Genomic DNA, 27059 nt, shown 5'->3' with positions numbered 1-27059 from the left:
TTTGATTATAGCATCAAAGGTGTCACTTATTTAGAAAGAGGGAAAGAAGCGAGCAGCCGGCATCAATTTTCACGCTTGATGCTTCTTCCACCACAAAAAATTACATTGACTGTGACCTCTAACAAAGTTCAACTGATCAATTTGATTGTCAAGACTCTTCATGAATGACAGGAACAACTGAGAGGGACACACCATAAACTTGTCATGACCAGCATTGATCCAGTCCCTATTGAAATCCATGAAGGAATGACAGTCCACCACGAAGACATGAGAAACACTCAAGAAGAGGCTGATTTCATCATCATACATCAGTTGCTGAGCATTGTGGAGGAGAATGTTGTGAACGTTAATATCAGTGTCATTTCAGACAACACTGACGTGTTCATGCTGTTTGTCTACTTTTATCAGCAGAAAAGAAAAAAAACCTCATATGTCCTGTAACAATGGAAGTTACATCCCAAAGCAGAAAATGTATTGACATCAAAGCAACTGCAGACTTTCACAAGAACATTGCTGGTCCACTGTTAGCAGCACACGCTTTATCAGGGTGTGATACTGTGGCTCAGTTTTGGGGAATTAGAAAGATGAAAGTAGTGAAAGCCCTTCAAGCTGCTCATCAACTCTCAGAACTCGGGAACATCACAGCTACACTTGCTGATTTTGTACAAGAGTGTACTGCGTTCATGGCAGCATGTTATGGACACGTGCAAGCCTCGAATATGAGCGAATTGCGATACAAGATATGGAAATTGAAAACAGCAAAGGCTAGTATTGTCTCTGCCTCCCACCAACGAAGCAGTTAAACATAATGTCACGTGGGCTCACTTGCAAGCCAGCATCTGAAAGCATGCTGCAGAAGCAACTCCACCGGACATGGACCCTACGATGCATGGATGGACAATTAATAAAACAAATAAGTCCTTGCAACCTGTCCTGGTTCCACAAGATACAACTTGTGTAACTGCAGGTCATCAAGGTGTTCATGTTCATCCTCAGTGTTGCCATGCACAATGTTCTATGATTGTGAAGGTGGATGAGATTGTTGCAATGAACACACCAAAACAGTCGTGGAAGACACTCTAGAAAAAGAGGATGAACAAGGAGGTGTGTGCGTGCGTTCGGATGGGATGTAATGTTTATTGAAAAGTTGTGTGAATCAATTTGTAGTCCTTTCTGTTCTATATCGGTAATAAAACGTGTATTTTCTACTGGTTTTTTTTTTTGTCTGACCTTCCATTTTTAGCACGAGTATGATCTTGATCATTAGTATGAAGATTTCAATGGATTCCCTATATCACAAAAGAAATGAATCAACATTTTAAGACTGCAATATAACGATTTTTTATTTACTCATGAATGCTCACCTGGCTGAGATGGTTACCATAGAAACCAGTGATTTCTGCAAAACACTTTAGGGTGCCAGCTTGGCATCGTTCTGATTCCGATTGTACATGATCTGAAGATTCAAAATCAGTAAAGATCCCATGTGGAACCTCTACTGCAAGGTTGGACAACCACTTTGGCTGCTGAACTATTTAGATGTAGAATTGAATTTAAAATTGTGTAAATGTGTGTGGGAAGAGTTGGTGACACAACGCATTAATTTTCATTATTTTCTTCATGGGGACATGTACAAACTTTTCTTGTACAAACAAATGTTGCACTCAGGGATCTGATCGGCCAGGTAATTGTGTTAAACGAACTACACCTGACATGCACTGGAGCTGGTGGACTCGGGACGAGTCTGGTACGGAGGAGGGGGTAGTGTTGTGGTTTAGGAAGACTCTGGGGAGTTGCATCCAACATATAAAGGAACCCCGGAGTTTAGATAAATTACACTGAGCAACAAAAAATAAAACTTTTTTTTTTGCTACTAAGGGAAATGCAGGTGTTGGCTAAATCTGGGCTGTTGCCTTCAAATCTGGAGTCAGAATTTAGCGAGCACGTCAGGTTTTCAAAATATGTAAAGTGTTGTGGTTCTTGGAACCGCATGCATCCAACAGATAGTGGTCCCAAGACAGTTATTCCATTATTATACGTGTAGACAGTCCCTTTCCTGTTGTCTTGCGGGACAACAAGGGAGTGCGTTGCGATGATCTCATAGCTAGGTTTGCTTGCATCATTTTTTTTCTTCATTTCGTCCCTACTCTTCTTTTCGTCTGATTTTATTCCTGACGTAAATCTGAGCCACGTGCGCCTTCGCTCTGAGGTGGGCCCTCATGGAGGTCAGCGCGTGCCGCGCCGCTGCAAGTAAACTATAGCGTGCAGGCATTAACGGTGCAGAGCCCTCGTTCCCAAGCGAGCCCTAAACCCAACATGCTGCGAGTCATGCAGTGTGCTTGGCAGTGCAGGGTTGTCGACTCGAGCTTCCGATGATCTAGGGAAGATTGCCGGTTGCATTAAAAAGGCATACGAATGAATACCTCTTAAGAGGCTGCACGAATGGTGTTTTTCTCAACACTCATCACTTCCGGTTCCGGTTTTGAGCGGCAAGAGGTCTCCTTCGGGGCTCCCTGCTGATGTTCTCAAAGTTAAGTTCCGGTTGTTATTTGTCCCGTTTTAACTGTTTAATTTTCTCACCTACATGTTAATGTGTGTTCCTAGTTCGGTTTTGTTTCAAAAATTGTGCTATTTTGTGAGTATTTATGTCGACGTTCTTACTTGGTGTTTGAGGCCTAGTCTTAGGCTTGAGGCCTACCGGTTCCACTCGGTGTTCGATCGTTTTTTTTTTTTGTTGTTGTTTGTTTTTTCTCCCCATTACCTTCAATTTCTATCCTCCCCATTACCTTCAATTTTCATCCTCCCCACTTTCCAAACATCCCCCATTCTCCCAACTAATCTCTTTCTTATCTCAAAAAAAAAAAAAATAAAATAAAAAAATATACCCAACAACAACAACAACAACACGCTCACCTTCTCCCGATTCTGCTACTTCTTCTTCCTCTTAACTTCCTCCTTGTCTTCCTCGATTTCTTTTTTTTTTTACACTTCCATGACCTAATCTGTTGAACTCTCTCATACATTAATATTAACAACAAAAACTATCTCATAATGCTTCATCTTCCTCTCTCACACATGTGGTACTCTTTACTGTTTCACAATGCACTACTCTTCTGCTATTTTAACAGACTGCTCTCATTTCGACCTCTCCTTCATTCCTTGCCTAAAAAATCCAACTATTACAGCGCTTCTTCTCTCCATGCTCTGAATTCGCCTTCATTGCATCCATCAAGAATTGTGTTAAATCGCATCTCTGACCTAAAACTTTTAAAAACCACAGTTTGCCATGGATGCTCGCTTTCCATCAACCATTCTTTTTCCAACTTCAGTCCCCACTCACCCCCCTCACCCCTCACTCTCACTCTCAAAGCAACCATCCCACTCTTCTCCCTCCAAGCCTCCCTCTCACCTCTTTCAAAAATTCCCCCCTCACCTTTCTCCCACCTTTCATCCCCCTCACTCTTCCTTCTCTAAGTTGCCCCCTCTCATCCAACAACCTGCCTCCCTCCACTGCCCTCTCACCTCCATCTCTTCCTCCACCTCCTCAAATCCTCAACTGCCATCTTCCTTGTCTCTTGTCCCCCCTCTCTCCCAGCACCACAGAGCCTTTTCTCCTCCTCATTCGGCCCCCCTCCCTCGCTATTCTGCAATACCCCACACTCCTTCAGCAACCCTCCTTACCTCCCCCTCGTCCCTCGTCCTACCCTCCCCCGCCCCCTCCACCTCCTGCACCCAAAGCCTCCTCCCCTACCTCTTCATTAAAGGTGTGGACCTCAAATATCCGGGGCCTTCGCTCAAACCTTTCAGATCTTTCCCTACAGGTTGCCACTGACAAACCAGACATTATCTGCCTAACAGAAACTTTCCTCTCCCAAGACGTGTCTGACTCCCAAGTATCTCTCCCTGGTTACTCCTTCTTACGGTATGACAGACCTGAGCCTCGTCCTGGTGGAGGTGTTGCTCTCTTCATCAAAGACTCTATTCCTCACTCTCCCTGCACTGCTCTCACTCCCCCACACCCTCAGGAATACCTCTGGCTTCGGCTTCCCCTCCACTCCCACCTCATGTTTATATGTGTACTGTACCGTCCACGAACAGTGATGACTCCATCTACACCTCACTCTCCGAGAAACATGGACCATCTTCTATCTTCTCATCCAAACTCTCTCTTCCTCTTATGTGGCGACTTCAATTGTCATCACGCCAGTTGGCTAGGTGTGGGTACCTCTCTCACCTGCCATGGGACATCAGCAAAAGCTTTCTGTGACTCATTGGGACTGACTCAATCGGTCAACTTCCCGACGCGGATCTCAACCAATGGTACTCCATCTCTTCTGGATCTGATTTTGACAAATTTCCCTGACAATATCTGCTGCTCTTCCTTCGCTCCAATTGGTTCTTCTGACCACGTCCTTGTTAAAGTGGACATCTCTCTGGCTGTTATCAGAGAACCACCTCACCGCCGTCGAGTCTGGCATTTCACTCAAGCCGACTGGCAGGGTCTCCGAGCAGCCATCAAACTTACAGACTGGTCTCCTATCACTACTTTCTCAAACATCAACTCATCCTGGGAATTCTTTCAAGAAACTTGCTCTCCCTCATGCACAGATTTATCCCCTCTCGTGTTCAGTTGTCTTACCCTTCCTCCCGCCCTTGGTTTACTGAAGCTTGTGGCGAGGCAGTTGTCCTGAAACAACTTGCCTTTGCCTCATGGAAAGCAAACCCAACTGAGGGCAATCTCAGTTCTTTCCCACAAAGCTCGGAACAAGTGTGTATCTACCCTCAGGAGAGCCAGAAAACAACATCTTTCTCATCTCAAGTCTGCACTCTCAAACCTCTCTCCCTCCTCAAAATCCTGGTGGCGTTTAATCAAATCTGTTTCTGGTGTATGTTCCCCTCCATCCCCTCCCTTACCTCAAATGGCCGCACTGCTGATTCCACACGTGATAAAGCTGAATGTCTAAACTCGGTGTTTGCAGCTAAATCTTGTGTCCCAAACCCATCACTATCTCTACCCACTTTACCCAGTCGCACCCAACTGTCCCTGGACTCTGTATCCTTTTCTCCTGACAAGGTGGAGAGCTTGCTTTCAAACCTCGAGTCAGATTCTGCAACCGGTCCAGACGGCATCAGCCCACGTGTCCTCAAAGCCTGCTCTTCTGCTCTTGCTCACCCTCTCTCTGTTCTATTCACCCTCTCATTTTCCCAAGGTCATCTGCCATCTGCTTGGAAATCTGCTAACATCACTGCCCTGCATAAAAAAGGTGCAAAAACAGATCCCTGTAACTACAGACCAATCAGCCTTCTCCCAATCATCAGCAAGGTTATGGAATCCATCATCGCTTCAGACATGAAATCCTTCCTCTTCTCCAATGGCTTGATTTCCAATCATCAATTTGGTTTCAGACCAGGTCACTCTACCCTGGATATGCTGCTACTGCTCTCCCATCAATGGATGGAGGTCCTCAATGCCAGACAGGAAATCCGAGCCGTATCCCTGGACATATCACGTGCTTTTGACACAGTCTGGCACCCTGCCCTACTCACCAAACTCTCTTCCCATGGTATTCAAGGCCATCTCCACTCATGGCTCGCAGACTTCCTCTCCTGTCGCAGTCAACGTGGGCCCCTAAATGGAGATCTTTCATTCCCTCTTCCTGTGCAGGCTGGAGTTCCTTAAGGTAGCGTTCTGGGCCCTGTTCTTTTCTGGTTTTCATCAATGATCTCTCGGACTCTCTGGAAAATCCTCTATTTCTCTTTGCCGATGACTCCACCCTCTGCCGTACCATCTGTCATCCCTCAGACCGGCAAGCAGCAGCTTCTTCGCTCACTGCAGATCTGGATAAAATCACAAACTGGTCCAACACGTGGAACATGTCTTTCAATCCACACAAATCTCACACTCTCACTATGTCTCTTCGAAAGGACCGTTTAGAAAACCGCGCCATCCCCTTTCTCAACAATCGTCTGGAACAAGCTCTTTCTTTCAAGCTTCTGGGTCTCACTATCTGCCATGACCTTTCCTGGGAAAGTCACATTTCCAACCTTGCCTCAAAAGCCAGTCGCCGACTGGGAATCCTCCGTCGTGCAAAGTCCTTCCTCGGCCCTCTTGAGCTCCTGACTACTTACAAAGCTTTTGTCCGTAGCCTGATGGAGTACTGCTCTCCCCTCTGGGCTGGTGCTCCTGCCTCCCACCTTTCTCGGCTTCACGCTGTCGAAACCAGGGCTTTTAAGATCATTGGCATCTCCCGCAATGAAGCTGAGTCTTTGGGCCTCTCACTCAATCACCGCAGGTTGGTCGGTGGTCTTTCTGTCTTCTACCGACTCCTCTCCAGCCTTGCCCCCCTGCTCTCTCTGCGATTTGTCCCAACCACATTTCCACAGGGCGCTCAAGGTCCGCCAACAACCCCCTTCTGGTAAAACTACCAAAATCACGAATCACTGCTCATCTTCACTCTTTCATTCCTCTTTTTCCCGCCTTTGGAATAAACTTCCTCACTCTATTCTTTCCCATTCTTCCCTTCAGGCTTTCAAAACAGCTGTTCACCACCACCTCTTATCTTCCCCCATCCAAATCCTCGATCTTTTCTACCCCCGGTAATCCACCCAAGCCCACTTCCTTCAATTCTCCTGCTTTCCTTCCTGAAAGTCCCTGTAATGTCCATCTTCTCTTCGCCATGTTCCCCGTCCCATCCCCATCCCTCTCCCTTCCACAGTTCACCTAATGTGTCTGTTCCCCACTGTTTTGTCCCTTCCACTCCCGCCCCTCTTGTCTCATGCCTCCTTGCTGTGAGTTGTGTGTTAGCTCTCATACGAGCCTCGACCAAGGTATACAAAAAAAAAAAAAAAAAAAAAAAAAACAGGAAACACAGCCAGCACGCCACCCACGCTGCACGAAACGCGTACGGAGGCCGATAAAGGCGACTCCCCACCACGTTGGGCAGGATGTGGGTGTGCGAGGTAAAAGCGGTGCATTCCTTTTCACCCATACATCGGTGTTCGCCCCATGCACACGACAGCAGAATTGTGCGAAAGCAAGCACTGACAACGTGCGTAATGGCCGAACCTCGCGCACTGTATGGAATGTGCTCGAAGGCAGACACATGCACCGCTCGCGAAACATGCATGGTTTTATCCATAACGATGTACCTTTGGCCCTCGCTGGCAGCAGCGGATTCCCCACGGATGGTGAACATCTCTTCGTCTCGACGGCCAGCGAAGCTGCGATCGAGCCGGGGAATATTGTGCGGTGCGGGCCGCGTTGGCGCGCGCGGAGTGGGCGCATTGATCGGCGCTGGTCGGGTGCCCGAGCGGGCATGCGGGACCCTCAACCGGTCGCCAGGGCACGGCCCGGGGGTTTTTGCGGGACAATTCGCGTGCCAATTTCGGTGTGGGTGATTCGTGTCATGTCGTGGGGTCGGAACGGAATATTGCCGCTGTCTGAGATGACCTTGTCAGAAACGAAGTGAGGCGGTTTCCGGCCAAAGTTAGTGGGCCACATGAGGGGTCGGGGCCAATCGGAGCGCCAGATTCAGGTGATGACGTTTCGCTTCGGGGTGGCCCCTCCCCCCATGCTGCAAGTCTTATAAAGGTCAGATCGGTCCCTCCGCCTTTCTCTTTCTCCGCCTCTCTCTCGCTCTGGCCTTGCCCTCGTCTCTCTGCACAACCCGCCTCCTGCTGCCTGGACTCCACCCCTTCTGCACTCAAGCCCCTCTTTCATGAACACGGTCTCCACATGTGCTGCTGAAGCAAGAGACGACGCGCCAGCTGTCGGGTACCACACCACGGAGCACCCCCCCCCCCCCCGAAACGTATTGGTGGCGCGTTGTGCAATCAAGAACAAAGGTACAGAGATCGTAGCCTCAACTCCTTTCCCTTCCTGTTTCAATACTTTCTCTTCATCGGGTTTTCTGTGTCTGTGCGTGTGTGTGTGTGTCCTGGCGCCTGTCTGCAGAAGGTCGTTATTGTTATCATTTTCACGTTAAGTCTGCTCTGTCTGCTTTTGTAAGTTGCTTGTTTATTTGCTGCACCACACCTCTCTCTCCCCTATCTCTGCATAACACACCCCAATAAATCCTGATCGTGCCACATACCATTCCTCGCCCATTGTTAATAAATTATTATTAGAAATGTTCCCTGCTCATTTTTGTATTTTCTTCCATTGATCCAGCATGGTCCGAATCCTAGTTTAGCCGGGACTTTATTCCCAACGATCCGTTCCTTTTAGCCAGTACGTCCTTGGCAGTGTCGCTCGGCTGCATCCGATCCGGTAAAGTGATTCGGTTCGGACAAGGCGTACCGAGGGCGTGTTCCCCGGTAATTAAATAACGTGATTAATTAGGTAACCCAATTAACCCATAGATGGGAGGACCTTAGGTCAAGCGATTGAGTTATTGGCATCCACGGTCGGTTAAGCGACCCGCCGCATCACGGAATTATCCGTGTGCGACGGCCTACAATTCCGGGGAGTATGGTGGGAGCCGAGATAGCTTCCCCCCCAGTGGTCTTCTCACCCGACCCCTGGCCCGCAACGATATGTATTAATGATATCCAGCATGCTATATTAGATACTTTATTATTGCAGATCGCCACATTGTACATCTAATATCAGTGCTTAGTAATTACTTTCACATAGTATTTAGATGACAATGATTGATCTCCATGTATAATATGTGGTATACAAACCAAGAACATAAACAAGTTGCAGAAAAATAAGTTGAGTATAACATTAGAACATGGTAATCTTAAGGCCCAGTCACACCTTGATGTTTTGGCCACCTTGTGCTGATTTTTGAAAAATTTGTCTAAAAAGCTGGCACATGTCGAATACGTTATGGGTAAGTTTTGGAAACATTGAGAGCACGCTGAAAAACACTGCCATACGTCGTAGTACGCTGGCTTTCATTGTTGTACGTTGCGGTTGCCCTCGAGTTTTAGCATGCTTGAAATTTTACGACTTATGCCAGCGTATGACTCACAAGTTCCGCATAACGCTGGCCATAAGTTGTAGGCACGTTATGCGATCGTTGACACACGTTACTTGTAAGTTACTCATAAGTCGAAACGCGTCGAGGTAATGTTTAGCGTACCCGAAACTTATTTCTAACCTATGAATAACGTGTTGTAGGCACGTTACGCGATCGTTGACACACGTCCACACACGTTAGTTGTAAGTTACTCATAAGTCGAAACACGTCAAGGTAATGGTTGGCGTCGGTGTTCCAGACTTCCTGGTTTTTTTTTTGTTTGTTTTTTTTTTTTTTGCTTCGGTATGTCGGTGATGTTGACACTTCGATTTCTAGTGCGGTTATGATTTAAATCGTTGAGCAGGAGCCTATTAATTATATTATATTATAACCGCACTAGAAATCGAAGTGTCAACATCACCGTCATACAGAAGAAGAAGAAGAAGAAGAAGAAGAAGAAGAAGAAGAAGAAAAAAAAAAAAAACGGAGTCTGGAACACTGACGCTAACCATTACCTCGACGTGTTTCGACTTATGAGTAACTTACAAGTAACTTTTGTCGACGTGTGCCAACGATCGCATATCGTGCGTACAACTTATTCCCATCGCATGCAGAACATGTGAGGCACACGGCAAGTACGTCGTAAAATTTTCAAGACGTACTCCACTTACTACAACATACGATAGTGTACTTTAGCGTTCTATTCACGTATACCAAACTTACCCATACCGTATTCGACGTGCGCCAGCGTTTTAGACGCATTTTTCAGAGGTCGGCATACGCTGGCAAGATCACCAAGGTGGGACTGTGATGTTGACACTTCCATTTCTCCGGAGGTTATGATTTGAATCATTGTGCGGCAGCCTTTTAAAAGGCTACGCCACGTGATCGTCGGCGATACGTGCAGCGCTATGCATAAGTTCGACTATCGTTGGGCATAGGTTGTGAACACCGACAACAGGCTAAGCATTCATTGGTACAAGTTATCTATAAGACAACGAAACGTTCTGTGTCCGTTACTAATATGTTATGCATACGACCAACTAGTTATGAATATGTCCGAATCTTTAAAAAAGACATCAAAAGTTCAGCGTAAGCCAGCGTTTTATATACATTTTGATACGTTGCCATTGCTGGCTAAAACGTCAAGGTGTGACTGGGCCTTTAGGAAGGGTGTAAACTTGACAGGGAAATCTGCCCCTTTGTGAGTGATTCAGAAACAACACTTCAGGTTTGCACTGTTCCTTTCAATATAGTTAGCATAGGCACTGTTCAGACATGTTCAGAAGTGTGAGAGAGACTAGCTCTTGTGCTTGTGTGTGGAATTGGTCTCCCGTTGTGGGAGCCAGCAGTAATCACCCATCATGTTTGGGTTGAACCGGCCTTGATACCTATACTAGTTTCCATGGCGGAAATGTCTTGTTGGAACGTTTCACCATGCTCATCACTTACCTCACCCAGATTAGGTGGGAAGAAATCAAGATGAGAATGCAAGAAGCGCGTTTTAAGAGAAATCTTGCCTCACCCCATTCGTTGATGGGCCTTCAGCATGTTGCCAACTAATTTCGCATACTGTTCAACTCTATGGTTCCCAAGAAAGTTCTGCACAACCAACACAAATGCCTCCCACGCTGCAAACTCAAGTGGGTTCAGTTTATTTGTGAACTCGGTATCACACATCAGTTCTCGGATCTGGGGCCCAACGAAAATGCCTGCTTTGAGTTCAACATCAGTTTTCTCTGAGATATTGGAAGCCATTACCGTCATGATCGAATGTCTTTACATCGTTTTTCAGAAGGGTTGGGGTTAGTTAAAAATTGTAATGCCGCATGGAAAATTTTACTTTAAAATTCATAGCTTGGTCAGTTTTCAAGCATTTTTAATAATATAAAGTGCATTCTAAAGCTCTTTCTATGAGAAATACTATTCTACAACAGTTGTATTGCTATAATTGAAACCAAAAATACAACAACAAAAAAATTATGATCACTCAAAATCACCCACCAGGGCAAGCTACTGTAATTGGACCACATATATATGACTCAAAATCCTGACGTGTTGAGAAAATTCTGACTTCAGATTCAGAATCAGCATCCATGATTTAGTCTAGAACATGTTTCCACCCCAATAGCAAAATCCTTGTTGTCCAGTGTTACCTTTCCCTTCACATCGGTGGACAGGGAAATGTGTTGTGTTTGTGTAGCAGGTACGAATTCCTTTTATTTAGTAATGCTTCTCTAAATATCCTCTTCTTGTATTCCTTCTAAGTTCTTCCCCCCACCCCCATCCCCCTTAAGTTTTCTCATTATTCGCACCTCTTTTCAGCACATTCAATCACACTTTCAACACACAAACCTGCATTTCATTACAAAACCACAATGCAAAGCCAAATCTACAGTCGTCGCACCAGAACATCCAGCGCCCGATGAGACAGGAAGAACCGCATATGGGCGAAGTTATCGGAGGACGGTTTTCCCGAGGCGGGAAAACAAATGAGCATGGGTTGACAACAGCCACGCTCCAATGCAAAGGCAGCAACGTGAGGAACAAGCTGCGCCAGGACGCTGACCGTGCCTCGGCCAAGGGCTTTATAAGTCCGGATTGCCCAGAATTTGGAATCATGTTGTACATCCAGGGAGTAAAGACAGCCAGGAGTCCTCCAGGAACAAGGTGGGAAACTTGAGCCACTGCGCAGGTGGGCTTTGCCGCTGAGCGAGTGCGAACGAGCTGCAGAGCTCTTTCCCTGGATGTCAGCGATTTACATACTGGTTTACATGATCTTTGTCATGCTTTCCCTATTTCCAATTGTTCACATGCAAAGCATAAAGAGCCATCAATGTTTTCCCCTCAACTCATTCAGAAGAGGGGTACTGATATGCATCCATACACACATTTCTTCTTCTTCTTTCGGCTGCTCCTGTTCGGGGTCGCCACAGCGGATCATCCGTATGATCCGCATAGTGATTTGGCACATGTTTTACGCCGGATGCCCTTCCTGACGCAACCCTGGTTTCCTCTTACGACACAGGGATATGGTACACCTATTTTAACCGGGGTATACACCGGGCCAGTATACTGGTACTCATTTCGCCGACCTCGGAAGGATGACAGGCTGAGTCAACCCCCTGGTGTATTAATTCAGTGGCTCAACGGGGCTTGAACTCAGGACCTTTTGGATCCCAAGCCACTGCCCTAACCACTGCACCAACACCAGGCTGTATGCATCCGTACACACATTTATGCTTGCTTAATCACTTGGTCTTGTTCACAAACTCATCTGAGCCTGCACCTCAGCTTGCGATTTTATCGGCAACACCCCTCGAACACTTGGCCTGGATATCCGTGTGCTCTCCTATGATTATGCCTGGTGTTGGCTTTATGGTTAGGGTGGCGAGCTTTGGATCCGAGGGTCCTGAGTTCAAATCCCGCTCAGCTGTTGAATTAATACCAGGTGGGGTTAACTCGGCCTGTCATCCTTCCGTGGTCGGCAAAATCAGTGCCAGCACGCTGGTATACTGTCGGAGTGGCGACCCGTCCGGGATTGTGCGCAATAGCCAAGGAGACTGCCTCAGCAGCACCAACGCTCTGTACAGAGTCTGGTCCCAATCTCCTCCTCCTCCTCCTATGACTCAGAATATGGCTGTATGGAAGGAATTTTCCTTCCATTCAGCCATATTCTGAGTCGTAGGAGAGCAATTTTCCGAGAGGTGTTGTCAATGAGTTCAGTTAGCCATGACGCAGTGCATTAATATTCATGACCCTGGAAATCCTGCAGTTTGCGGTGCGTTGCAGCAGGAGGAATTAACATCACTATTGTTCTGAACGACAATTTTGTTAACAGTAGTTGATTTTGCATCATCTTGCACTACAAATTGACTTGTATATTAATGAAGGAAAGACAAATCTGAAGACTACAATGGTTCACGAGCAGTATTTAACGATGGAGATTGTTTCAGAAGTCAAGGATGAGACAATGTGATAATTTTTGACCAAGTTATAATTAATTGTAGTGGCCTTCAATCAACAGCTGCAAAATGTCGAAAACCCGGTTTCGTTCAACAACTTTCAAAATTTGACCTTTGCATAACCTTTAAAGGTCACAAAACAATGTTGTGGATATTAAAATAAGGAAATAGGATACATGATATAGCTTATTGGAGTTAGTTCGTCGAAGAAGGTCGAAAACCAGTCCGATTCCCACAACTTTGAAAATTTGACCTTTGTGGCCTTTAAAGGTCGAAGGTCAAGGATTATGACCTTTGGTGCAAAACTTCCTCCGGAACATTCCAGGAACAATATATCGTCATATAGGCTATATGGCATTTCGCACTCCTCGGATTATCGATACTTTGATGAAATCAGCGTTAAAAACAAACTTGAAGGGGGCGCCACGGGCAAGGTGTTCGAGATAAGAGCAAAATGGTTTCAAGACTTTAGGTGGGGAATGACCTAAAGATTATGCATAAAAAATATTGTCATCCTCGCTCTCAAAGTTTGGACGGTCGTATGATTTTTATGTCAAAATTCGCAATTTTCTAATTTTTTGACCTTGGGACGTAAATGAAAAATCGGACAACGACAAGTTTTATTTTGCTGTTCAAATACCAAAGAACCCATTCCATTCAGTCAATTCCCTCAGAGAAGATAGATTTTTAATCCGACTACCCCCTAAAAATGGCTATTTTTTGGGTGTGGCTCCACCCACAATGGGCGTAGTGCGCCCTCATCCAGGAAAACACAACTAGACATTGATATGAAACACATAATCAAGTTTCATCAAGATCGGATCAAAGTCCACGGAGTTATGCTCTGGACAGACAGACACACAGACAAGCCGGTCGGCGGCGATGGGTCGCCGAGCATGGAAACTATAAGATGTAGAGCAAAATGGGTGTCATGTATGTATGTATATGTATATATATATATATATATATATATATATATATATATATATATATATATATATATATATATATATATATCGGATAGGGAATCACCTTAAGATTATGCATATCAAATCTCATCCAGTTCCATCTACTGATAACTACTCTGTACCCATTTGAATGAAAAGTACCAAAAATGCGGTTTGAAATCAGAAATCCCCAAAGTTCGAGGGGGTGTTGTGGGTGAACAAAGATCTAAATTGAAAATCCGGCTCGATCGTTTGTGCACAATGTATTCCAGACGATTCGTGTGAATTTTCATGACCATCCGACCATAACCCGAGGAGGAGTAGCATTTGGCGCGAAGGCATCTCCAGCTCTCGCATATTATCGATTTTTGCACTAATTGACCTTTGACCCCTGACCAAAGTGAAATCTATCAATATGTCCTGAGGCAAAGTTGTAGTACTCGTTGAGTACCATGAATCCGCAAAGTTTCATTCGTATTGATGCACTCACCTGGTCGCTAGGGGGCCTTCAATTTTCACGCATACCCTAATTGTAGGGGGCGCTGTGGGTAAAGTATTCCATATATCACAAAAACCGGAATATATTTGATAGACATCACCTGGAGATCATTCGTGCCAAATTTCATAACCCTACGTGGGATAATGGCTTTCGGAATTGATTTCGCGTGAACGGTACCGATTTTTGAAGGTTTTTCGGTTGTTGCTGGGGAACCAAAGCGTCCCGAGCAATCATCACAATTTCCAAAGCACTAGGTCATAAGATGTATCTACCACCCGAGTTTAGTCAAAATCCACCCACATTTACTACCAATTATGCTGATGACAAACATCCAAACAAACAGACAGAATTACTGACAATAAGGATCACCTATTTCGGCGACCCAACAGACAGACAGACACACAGACATAACGAATATAGTGGTCACTCTGGCTGGCGCTCGTGAACCAAAAAATTGGAAAATTAGCCAATTTGATGTGGACTCCACATCGACTTGTTCTCCAAAAAAAATCCGGAAAGTGTTTAACACAAATGTTGATAGCAGTTACAAATGGGATGTCCACCTGAGGGTGTAACTGTTGTTGGTATGAAATGAAACAAAACGGGTTATTTGAGAATGAGGAAACACTGACTCGATCTACCAAGTACAGATTGTATTTCTGAGGGTTTTGCTTGAATGCCCAGACTCTGTGGTTCACCGATTTTCAGGCTTCGTGTCAATCACATTCTTGTTTTCACAGGTTTCACACTGCTGCTGTAAATCGGTAACTTCTTGCATTTAAAAAGAGAAACTTTAACATTCGAATTTTTATCCACTTTAAACCAATTTTTATTGTTTTATTAAAATGTTCTGTTTCATGTTGGATGTGAATCGAATGTCCCCATTCCAAGGAAACAAGCTGGCTGGTCCATTGTGTGTGAATTAATATTGATACCACTTTCCACTACCCACTCTTCCCTCCTTACCTTCTTTGTCTCATTCTTTTCTGCCTCAGAGCATCGACTTCCATGAGAGAGGCAAGAACCACCAGGAGAATGTGAAGAGGAAGTTGGATGAGGTGAAGGGGCATGATAAACAATGGATGTAAATATTTCCTGATAACGGCTTATGTTTCGGATAGAAAAAGAAGTGTTCCTTGGACTTTCCTGAATTCGGTGCTTTTGGGATTATGATTTCCTTTATTCACTTATGGGATCAGCACAGATTGCTGAAAATGGCTTGCACACGTAAGCATGGAAACAGCTGTAAAATGATCATGATGATGATGATGTCGGAAGTGCTACTTTTGAAGGCAACATTTTCTGCCTGAGATGCTGGTGGGCCTTCTCGTTTAGCCACCCTGTGGGGGTGGTTCATCTGTGCTGATGCTTGGTAGAGCATTCCTGGGTTTGAAGGTATTATGAAGTGATGACATGTGTCCAAGTCAGGATGTTGTATGACTTTCAGAAGAACTTGAAGGTGGTGATGGTGTTCTCAGCGTGATGCTACGGCTGATGTGCAGGTGTTGGTGCTCGGATGAATTGTTGGAGTAGACAGTGTGAGTTGCTGCACAGCATTTGGAAATAGTCTAGACTGTAGCCACAGTGGAGTGACAGGAGGTCGATGTTGATCTGAGATGCCAGTGAACTGATTGAAGAACTCTAACCTGAACAAGAGTCAAAGTGAACACCATTCAGATGTTTTTTTTGAACAACCAACATCGATCATCTTTCCATCTTTCTTGAGTTTTATTCACAATAAAAGTTGTGTTGGCAGGATATCCTCGAGGTGCGCACACTTGCCTCTAAGCTAACTATAAACTATCGTGCCGGTGTTTCACAGACAGAGTAATTCGTCAATGTGTGTGCCGTCCTTTGGATGAACGTTAAGCCAGGTGTCCCATCTGTTGGCATTAGTTGGTGGACGTTAAAGATCCCAAAGTGTCCTTCATGAAGAGTAGATGAAATATCATTGGCACCTGCTGGGAAGGCAATGGCAAACCTCCCAGTATAACCCTTGCCAAGAAACTGCTTTGGCAATAACAACACTATAACAGAGTATGACAGATCAAATCAGAGATTAAATTTGTGGGTACTATGGGTTATGGTAATGTGAGATTCCTTGAGCAATGGAGAGGTTGAATAGATTTATGGAGCACTTTGGAAAATTTGAAAATGTCATCAAAGCAAACTGCCTTTGTCTGATAAAGATAGTTTCCAATCATTCCACAATACCAGCAATACCAAGTGGCAGTGGAACAGGGTCCCCAACAACAAAGAAGATGGAGAAAACATTGATCAGCATGCAAAGAGCTAGGGAAATAGGTCATCTCCTTACAAACAAAAAGACAATAAAAAAGCCAATTTAGTTGCATTTCCATGACCACGACTCACCGTGCTTTGCTTCGGGGTATGTAGGCCAGTTTGGGAATTGGTGAGGGGAACGGACTGGAGTGGGTCATGAGCACATTGCAGTGAGTGAGGAAGGTCTAATGTGTGAAATAAAATGAACATCCATGTTGTGCACCTTTTGCACGTGTGTAGGTCATGGCATGTAGTAACATCACACCTTGTTTGGCAGGGGACTGGTAGCAATTGGCAACAAAGAAGGGACAATCGTGTGGGTAAGGTTTTGTTTTGGGTGGGAGAAGTGGTGCTCTGTCTGTGGGTACGGTACTCCAATGGAGAGAGAGCAGTTTCTTCTTCTCCTTCTCCTTCTCCTTCTTCTTCTTCTTCTTCTTCTTCTTCCTCCTGTTAGGGGTCGCTACAGCGGATCATCCGTGATGATCCGCATAATGATTTGGCATAGGTTTTACGCCGGATGCCCTTCCTGACGCAACTCTGGTCGCCTCTTACAACACAGGGATATGGTACACCTATTCTAACCGAGGCATACACCGGGCCCAGTACACTGGTACTCACTTCGCCGACCTCGGAAGGATAACAGGCTGAGTCACCCTCCTGGTGTTTTATTAATTCAAGCGGCCAACGGGGCTTGAACTCAGGACCTTTTGGATCTCAAGCCGCTACCCTAACCACTACGCCAACACCAGGCTGAGAGAGAGAGCAGTTCGGAATTCCCCAATTCCTCGCCTCCAGTTGCTCCTGCCACGAATGGAAGGGAATCTGCTGGCAGGAAGGTCATGTTCATTCAGTCACAGTGTAGGAAGACTCCGGACACCCATGTAAAGGTCAATGAAGTACAATGAGTAAACCCCTTTGGTGAGGATGTGACAAAGTAGCTGCTGTGTTTCTGGGACTATTTTCACTCTGTGGGCACCAACCATGGTCACACCCTCACCACCTCGACAAATTCTCTATGTGAATGTGTTTTGTGTGGCGCCGCTTCTGATGGGAGAGTGTATTACAAGTCTCAGCAGTTTACTGTACTGTATTATAATAGTATCTCTGCATGAAAGCTTTATAGACAGGAGTTTACATCACTGGCATACATGCATGGTAAAAAATGCTAAATGCTGACTTCAAAGATGCTAAGAAAGCTCAAAAGCATACCACCACAACAGAAGCTTTTTGATGGAAGATTTTCACAGCTAGTGTAGGTAAGATGCTTCTGTGATAATTCTGATATACTGTGATTTCAAAATTTTAAGTGCACAAAGTAAACTTTATAAATTATATTATAACATAAGATTTTTTTTTCTTGTTGTTAAATAGGACCACTGGACCTGTAGCTTATCTGGGCCCTGTCCTAATGTTGTAACTCAAATTTGGTCACGTTCTGACTGCTGGGTCTGGAGAAGATTTTTAAAGGAATTAATGCTTTTTTTTTTTTATCAATTCCCCCACACCCCCCTCCCCCCGAAAGTTGACCAAGTCCGCCATTTTGATACCCTTCCGGTCATGTGATCGGCATGAATTCATTCATTCAAATCATTGCAAAATATTCCGATTCACTCATGCAAATCATTGTGAAATGCGCCAATTCATTCATTCAAAACATTGCAAAATACGCCAATTTATTCATTCAAAACATTACAAAATATGCCAATTCGTTCATGCAAATCATTGCAAAATACACCAATTCATTCATGCAAATCATTGTAAAATACACCAATTCATGCAAATTGTGAAATACGCCATTTCTTTCATGCAAATCGTTGTAAACTGTGACAATTCATTCATGAAAATCATTGTGAAATGCACCAATTCATGCAAATTGTGAAATACGCCATTTCATTCATGCAAATCATTGTAAAATACGCCAATTCATTCATGCAAGTCATTGTAAAATACGCCAATTCATTCGTACAATTCATTGTAAACTGTGACAATTCATTCATGAAAATCATTGTGAAATGCACCAATTCATGCAAATTGTGAAATATGCCATTTCATTCATGCAAATCATTGTAAAATACGCCAATTGATTCATACAATTCATTGTGAAATGCGACAATTCATTCATGAAAATCATTGTGAAATGTGCCAATTCATGCAAATTGTGAAATACGCCATTTCATTCATGAAAATCATTGTAAAATACGCCAATTCATTTATGCAAATCATTGTAAAATACGCCAATTCATTCATACAAATCATTGTAAAATGCACCAATTCATTCATCAAAATCATTGTAAAATATGCCAATTCATTAATGCAAGTCATTGTAAAATACGCCAATTCATTAATGCAAGTCATTGTAAAATACGCCAATTCATTAATGCAAGTCATTGTAAAATATGCCAATTCATTCATGCAAATCGTTGTAAAATACGCCAATTCATTCATGACAATCATTGTGAAATGTGCCAATTCATGCAAATTGTGAAATACGCCATTTCATTCATGCAAATCATTGTAAAATACGCCAATTCATTCATGCAAATCATTGTAAAATACGCCAATTCATTCATACAATTCATTGTGAAATGCACCAATTCATTCATCTAAATCAGGGGTCGGGAACGTTTTTGACTCAGAGAGCCATTAAAGCAAAATATTTGGAAATCTATTTCAGTGAGAGCCATATAATATATTTTAAGACTGAATTCAACTAAATGTGAGTATAATAAGCCTCTGAATTTATTCTTTTAAATAATGTTGTTATAATACTCACCATTAATGGGACTTCTGGTGCTGCATGGATTTCCTGATGGCTTTGTAGTCTGGTTGGTACTTGGTGAGGTTAAGCTTCATGCAAGCGTTGAGGCTTTCATCCGTTAGACGTGATCGTAGGTTGGACTTGATGTTTTTAAGATGTGAGAATGACTGCTCACATGCATACGTAGATCCAAACAAGGTCAATACAGCAATACTCACACGCAGCAGTGTGAGGTATGTGACAGGAAGCGCGTTCCAAGTTTTGATAATCAGCTGGTCTTCGGGTTGAAGTTTTTTCATTTCTGTCCACATGTGCTTGCTCGCCAACTCCGCTTTCTGTCGTGCGATTCTTTCCAAATCTTCATTCAGTGACTTGAACTTATTCACCCACATGTCTGAGGCCTTCAGGTCAGCCACTTCTGCTTCAAAATCTCTGACGGAGACACCAGGAATGTAACTCAGGTCGGCTGTGCTCAGTGAACACTCGTTTGGATGGGTGATGAACTTAAAAAGATGAGTGTGCTCACGAAATTCTCCAAAGCGTGCTTTGAATGACTGTAGGAGACTGGATGTGAAGCCAGCTAACTGGTGGAGATCAAAGTTTTGAGTGGGCTCACTTGCTGTGCATGCATCTTTAAATTGTCTCAGTTTTTCAAACTGTAGTAAACGACCTGTTTCAAGATCCATGATAAAGAGCTCCAGCTTGTTTTCAAAAGCAAACACGGCTTGTTGAAGGGATAACACTGTATTTCAATGCCTTGCATTTTCACGTTGAGCTCGTTCAGATGTTCAGTCATATCCACGAGATAGTAAAACTTGAGGAGCCGCTCAGTTTCGGCTAGCTCAGGATGCTCAATCCCTTTCATTTCAAGGAAAGTCCGGATTTCGTTCAGGCAAGCCGCAAAACGGCTAAGCACCTTCCCTCTTGACAACCAACGCACATTGCTGTGCAAAAGCAGACCGTGATAGTTATTTCCAACTTCATCCAGCAGTGTTTTAAACTGGCGACCATTTAAGGCTCGGGCAACAATAAAGTTGATCACACGAATGACCAGCGACATCACTTCGCCAAGCAGCCCATCACACATCTGAGCACAAAGTGCCTCCTGGTGTAGAATGCAATGGAAACTTAGGATGGGTCTATTTTCATGTTCACGGAGAAGCGCCACAAATCCTTTGTTTTCCCCACCATACACGGAGCACCATCAGTACACACCGAGATAAGTTTATCCATTCGTAGATTTTTTTCTTGAGCGAACTCCATGAAAGACTTGAATAAATACTCACCTCTTGTGGACCCTTTTATTGGCAGAACAGCAAGACTTTCTTCGCGCAGTGTATCACCAGCAGCATATCTTGCAATCACACTGAACTGCGACAAATGGCTTACGTCTGTTGACTCATCCAAAGCCAGGGAAAAGAACGGCGCTGTATTTATGTCCTTCACTTGCGTCTCCTCCACTTGGTTTGCCATCATGATGGTACGATCATGAACAGTTCTTGCCGACAGAGGCATGTCTTGTATCCGTTTGATTATCTTGTCTTTGTTCGGAAGATCATCAAAAAGTTCATTGGCGACATCCAGCATGAACGTTTTTGCATACTCGCCATCTGTGAATGGTTTTCCGTTCCTCACTATTGCTAAAGATCCAGCAAAGCTGGCGGAATTATAGTCACCTTGCCGGGTCCATACGCGGAGTTGCTGCTGGCTGGCTTGTACCCTGCTCAGTAGCTCTTGGCACGCTTTCTTTCTGCTGTCTCCCGCAGGGTATTTTGATGCAAAGGTAGCATAGCGCGTGTCGAAGTGCCGCTTTATATTCGACCATTTCATCGATGCAATTTTGTCATTGCAAATTAGACACACCACAGAACCTGCTCTCTCCACAAAGGCGAATTCTTCGGCCCATTCGTCCTGAAATGTACGATACTCCTCATCTTTTTTTCTTTTCGCCATCTTCTTCGTCGAAGGGTTAGCTTTGAGCAAATGAGAGAGAGGGAGATGTTGACCCAAGTGAGTCTGGCTGGCCTGCGCACGGGCTGACATACTCGAGAGGTGCGGCGCGGCCGGCCGACTCTGGGATGCTGTCGCCTCAGCGGTGGCGCGTGATTGGTCGAGATGAATTCCGTGACGCGTCTCGGCGGCGGCACGTCATTGGAGGAACCAAAATCACGAGTCGCCTCAGCGGTGGCGCGTGATTGGTCGAGATGAATTCCGTGACGCGTCTCGGCGGCGGCACGTCATTGGAGGAACCGAAATCACGAGTCGCCTCAGCGGTGGCGCGTGATTGGTCGAGATGAATTCCGTGACTCGTCTCGGCGGCGGCACGTCATTGGAGGAACCGAAATCACTACTCGCGTCGGCCGCATGACTGGACGAAACAAAAACCGCTTCAGACAATTCGGAGGTGTTTTTTCTTCTCTCCTTCTGCCAAGTTCAGCCCTGCACGTGAATGAAGCACGACACCATTCAAACTATAGGTAAAGCTTCTGCGAGAAATATTGGGCTTTCCAAGTTTCAAACTCCAATTTTATCTGCGAGCCAGATGCAATCATCAAAAGAGCCATACCTGGCTCGCGAGCCACACGTTCCCGACCCCTGATCTAAATCATTGTAAAATATGCAAATTGTGAAATACACCATTTCATTCATGCAAATCATTGTGAAATATGCCAATTCATTCATGCAAATCATTGTAAAATACGCCAATTCATTCATGCAACTCATTGTAAAATACGCCAATTCATTCATGCAACTCATTGTGAAATATGCCAATTCATTCATGCAAATCATTGTAAAATACGCCAATTCATTCATGCAACTCATTGTAAAATACGCCAATTCATTCATGCAACTCATTGTAAAATACGCCAATTCATTCATACAATTCATTGTGAAATGCGACAATTCATTCATGAAAATCATTGTGAAATGCGCCAATTCATGCAAATTGTGAAATACACCAATTCATTATACAAATCATTGTAAAATACGCCATTTCATTCATGCAAATCATTGTAAAATATGCCAATTCATTCATACAATTCATTGTGAAATGTGACAATTCATTCATGAAAATCATTGTGAAATGTGCCAATTCATGCAAATCATTGTAAAATACGCCAATTCATTCATGCAAATCATTGTAAAATACGCCAATTCATTCATGCAAATCATTGTAAAATACGCCAATTCATTCTACAAATCATTGTGAAATGCGCCAATTCATTCATGAACATCATTGTGAAATGCGCCAATGCATTCATGCAAATCATTGTAAAATACACCAATTCATTCAATACAAATCATTGTAAAATGTGCCATTTCATTCATTCACACAAATCATTACAAAATACGCCAATTCATTCACGCAAATCATTGTGAAATACGCCAATTCATTCAGACAAATCATTGTTAAATACGCCAATTCATTCATGGCCCACTGTTCTCCCCTTCTGAGAAAATAGGTCAATAGTGTCAGATTGGATTAATGTGGTGTTTTGGGTTTTCTTCACTGCAGGCATGATGGGCCAAATGGCCTCCTGTGTTAAAACTCCTTGTAAGTTGGAAAAGTACCAGTTCATCGCACTGTTTGTTGTCTTGCTTTTTGATATCACTGCGAAGGCTTCATTTACCCTTAACCTCCATCATATCCTCTCATTTCTAATTACGCTTGTCTCCATGACCCAGATTCGGCGTCGTGGGACTGAGCAGGCGAAGCAGAAAGCTACCCGGGAGCAAGACTTTGCTTTCATGGAGAAGGCGGCTGAGGCTGCTTATCAGAAAGACCTTGAACGACTTGGGATTTCTTCGGGAAACGAGAACGTTGCCAAAGAGCCATGTAAGTATCAAGCCAGGAATGACATCGAGGATTAGTGCTTTGATCTTAGCAGCGAGCAGTTTTTGTACAATTTTTTTCACACCTCAAAATATTTCCTTGTCTTGTTGCACAAGGTAACAAGAAGCCAAAAGCAAAACCAACAAAGACCAACTTCGGGGTTTGTCAAAAAAAAGAATCCAAAATGCATGCAAGAATAAAGGTTGAGAAGGGTGTTGAGGAGGAAAAAAAGACCAACTTTGGGGTTTGTCAAAAAGAATCCAAAATGCATGCAAGAATCAAGGTTGAGAAGGGTGTTGAGGAGGAAAAGATGGACATGGTGGAGAAGAATGTGTGGGTGCGGTGCCTCTCAGAGGAGGGCTCTACCTATTACTGCAACACAAGTGGAGGTGAGCTGTTGTGCATTTTCAAAGTCAAATTTAATTTTGTGATCACCTGTGTTTTCAAAATGTAGTTTGTTCCTTCCTCCTTGTGTTTATCCTTATCCACAACAACAAATTTGTCCAAAATGATATAAATCCTTGAAAAGTCAGAGCTACTCGCCCTGAAACGCCATTGTCCAGAGCCCAATGGCTATTGCTCTCCCTTATGGGCTGAGACCCCAGCATCACGTCTGTTTCTCCTGGATTCTGTGGATCTCCTGTGATGAGGTTGAAGCACAAGGTCTTGCTCTCACATTACAGGCAGGTCGGTTTGTCCTTTTTTTTTTTTTAACTGCCTCTTCTCCAGTCCAACTCTGTCTGCTTTCTTAACCCTCTGACTCTCACCAGTTCATCCAGGATGTGAGTTCTTGCAGGAACCGTATCCTGGTGAAACGACAAAAATCCAGGCTTACTGCATGTCCTCATTTAATCCTCCCTTACACCCCTCTTCTCTCTCTCTGTCTCTCTCTCTCCTCTCTCTGTCTCTCTGTGTGTGTCTCTCTGTTTCTCTCTCTCTCTACCCTCCCCCTCTACCCCTCTCTCTACCCCCTCCCCCTCTCCCTCTGTCGTCCTCCACACCCCTCCCCCCCCCGAAAGGACCATACCGCAAACCCTCATATGGGACATTTTCACAAAAGCGGGTCAGGTAACGGTACAGACTGTCTGAGAATTTTTATCAAGCATATATTGCCCAGTCAGTGCAGAGGCCTTATGGTGATCCTGCATTGCTATTGCTAACATCATTTGAACATTTTTGTAGGCCTTATAAGGGGTTCAAGCACTATTTCGAGAATATCAAAGAAAGTTGATTTTTGAGTTTGTTCTTTACCGTTACCTGACCCGCTTTTGTGAAAATGTCCCATATCTACTTTCTCAACAACCCTCTGAAAGAGGTTCAGTCACTCAGTCTTGGGCCTCACTCTCAGTTATGAACTCTCTTGGGCAAGCGACATTTCAAAGTTGGCCTCCAAAGCCAGACACCGACTGGGCATCCTCCGCCGTGTAAATTCCTTACTTGGCACACTTAAGCTCCTATCCACCAACAAGGCTTCCATCTGCAGCTTGATGGAGTACTGCTCTCCTCTCTTGGCTGGTTCCCCTGTCTCACATCTTGCTCAGCTTGATGCCGTGGAAACCAAGAAATTGAAGATCATTGGAATCTCTTGCGATGAAGCTGAGTCCACAGGCCTATCACTTCACCATCGCCAACAGGTTAGTGGTCTCTGTGTTCTTCCGCCTCATTTCTGGTCTTGCACCCTCTGCCCTCTCTGTGCTTTGTCCCCCCCCCCACCCCCAGGTATCTGCAGGACTCACGTGGTCCATCAACAACCCACTCCTGGTGAAACTGCCTAAATCCAGAACCACTGGTCATTATTCCTATTTTTTTTCCTCCCACCTATGGAACCACCTCCCACACTTTCTTCAATCCCATTCTTCCCTCCAGGTCTTCAAGACAGCTGTTCACCACCATTTCAAGTCATCCCCCACCCAAAACCATGATCTTTTCTACACCTGTTAAACCTCCCCTACCCTTCATCGTGACTTGCATCCCTTGGTAGTCCGTCTCTGTCTACTTTCTCCCTCTGCGCTGTTTTTTGCTCTTTCCCCTGCTGTTCCATTTGTTATGTTGTGCCGTGATCTGTTCTGTGTCCAAGCTGTTCCACGAGCATTGACCATGTATTTAAAATAATAATAATAATAATAATAATAATAATAATAATGCAGAATTCATCGAACACCTTTCCCCACGCAGTCTTGAGAAAAGAGACATTAGAAGGGTCTTTTAAACTCTTGCTTTGCATTTCCAAACATGATATATATTATCTTCTTTTTTTGTATACCTTGTCAAGGCTCATATAAGAGTCACACAGAACATGTAACAAAGGGAGCAGAAGACAAGAGGGTGTCGGTCAGGGAAGCGTGACACAGTAGGGAACGGACACATTCGGAGATCTGGGGAAGGAAGAGGGATGGGGTAAATAAGATGGACACTACACAGACTTTCAGGAAGGAAAATAGGTAATTTGAAAGAGGTGGGTTTGGGGTGGATTAACGGGGATAGAAAAGATCAAGGTTTCGGATGGGGGAAGATTTGAGATTGTGGTAAACAGCTGTTTTGAAGACCTGAAGAGAAGAGTGGGATTGAAGAGTGTGTGGGAGTTTGTTCCAGAGGCTGGTAAAAAGAGGAATGAAAGAGTGAAGGTGAGCAGTGATTCTTGATTTTGGCAGTTTCATCAGAAGGGGGATGCTTGCGGATCTTGAGCTCCCTGCGGAAATAGAGGGGGCAGAGCACAGACAGAGCAGCGAGGGCAAGGCTGGAAAGGAGACAATAGAAGACAGAAAGACCACCGACCTGCCTGCGGTGGGAGTGAGAGACCCAAAGACTCAGCTTCATCGCGGGAGATACCATTGATCCTATGAGGGCCAGTCAATGTCACCTTAAAATGGCGATATCAATTTGAGAATGTAATTTGTGTAGTTGTGGACGACATATGTTATATCTTTGGGTAAGAGTCATGTTTTGCCTGTTTTATATCTGGAAACATTGAGTGTATGACGTCAGCAGAGCAGTTCCAAGATGGTGGCTCCTTTTGAGGCATGCACCAAGGAGGAGCAAAGTTCTGTCATCCATTTCTTGGGAAATGAGACTGTGAATCCCAGTGAAATCCATCGCAGAATGAAAATGCAATATGGTGAGGCATGTTTATCGCTGGAGCAGGTGCATGACTGGGATAGGAAGTTTTTAAAAGTGGAGTGTCCAGTGTGGCAGATGCTGCTTGCTCAGGCTGGTATCACAGCCAACACATCAGAAGTGGTTGGAGGGAGTTGAGTGCCTGCTGAGGGAAAACCGTCGCATTATGCTGGATGAAGTGGTCTCCAAATTGAACGTTAGCCATGGTTCAGCACACCATATCATTTACAACGTGCTGGGGTTCCTCAAAGTGTCTGCAAGGTGGGTGCAGAGACAACTCATACCCGAACTGAAAGAATGGTGAGTGTACACATGTGAAGAACTTCTGCGACATTACGAAACAGAAGGCGACGCTTTCTTACAGCGCATAGTGATTGGGGATGGAAGCTGGGTCCACTACTTTCAGCCAGAAACGAAGAGGGCAAGCAAAGAGTGGTGCTAGTTAACTTCACCGAAGCCCAAAAGATTCCGCACACAGCCGTCAGCTGGAAAAGTGATGCTGATGCTCTTCTGGGATAACCGAGGTACACTTGTAGAGCATTACATGCCCAGAGGGACCACAGTCACCAGTGCATCATACTGCGACCTTAAAAATCATCTGAAACCAGCAATCAGATCAAAACATAGTGGACTACTCACTACCGGTGTTTTGCTGCAGCATGACAATGCTCGGCACCATACTGCCCGTGCAT

General features: G+C 44.5%; 1 protein-coding gene across 4 annotated transcripts in view; it reads left to right on the top strand.

Annotated features, from left to right (window-relative positions):
* WBP4 (WW domain binding protein 4) overlaps positions 1-27059 on the top strand; it is a 51220-nt gene that overhangs the window by 12162 nt on the left and 11999 nt on the right. For 2 of the 4 annotated variants that reach the window (XM_085886697.1, XM_085886699.1), the window contains 3 exons: positions 15373-15435; positions 23106-23256; positions 23370-23642. In XM_085886697.1, coding sequence (XP_085742823.1) covers positions 15373-15435; positions 23106-23256; positions 23370-23642 — 487 coding nt within the window. Of the gene's footprint in view, positions 1-15372; positions 15436-15824; positions 15916-23105; positions 23257-23369; positions 23643-27059 lie in introns of all 4 variants that reach the window. The other 2 variants (XM_085886700.1, XM_085886698.1) reach the window with 2 other exon arrangements.

This window comes from Eptatretus burgeri, chromosome 6, assembly GCF_056783735.1.
Source record: "Eptatretus burgeri isolate ZD-2024b chromosome 6, Ebu_testis_v1, whole genome shotgun sequence".
NCBI classification, from domain to species: Eukaryota; Metazoa; Chordata; class Myxini; order Myxiniformes; family Myxinidae; genus Eptatretus; species Eptatretus burgeri.
The sequence above is the reverse complement of the archived record's forward strand: the minus strand, read 5'-3'. Positions and strand labels throughout refer to the sequence as shown.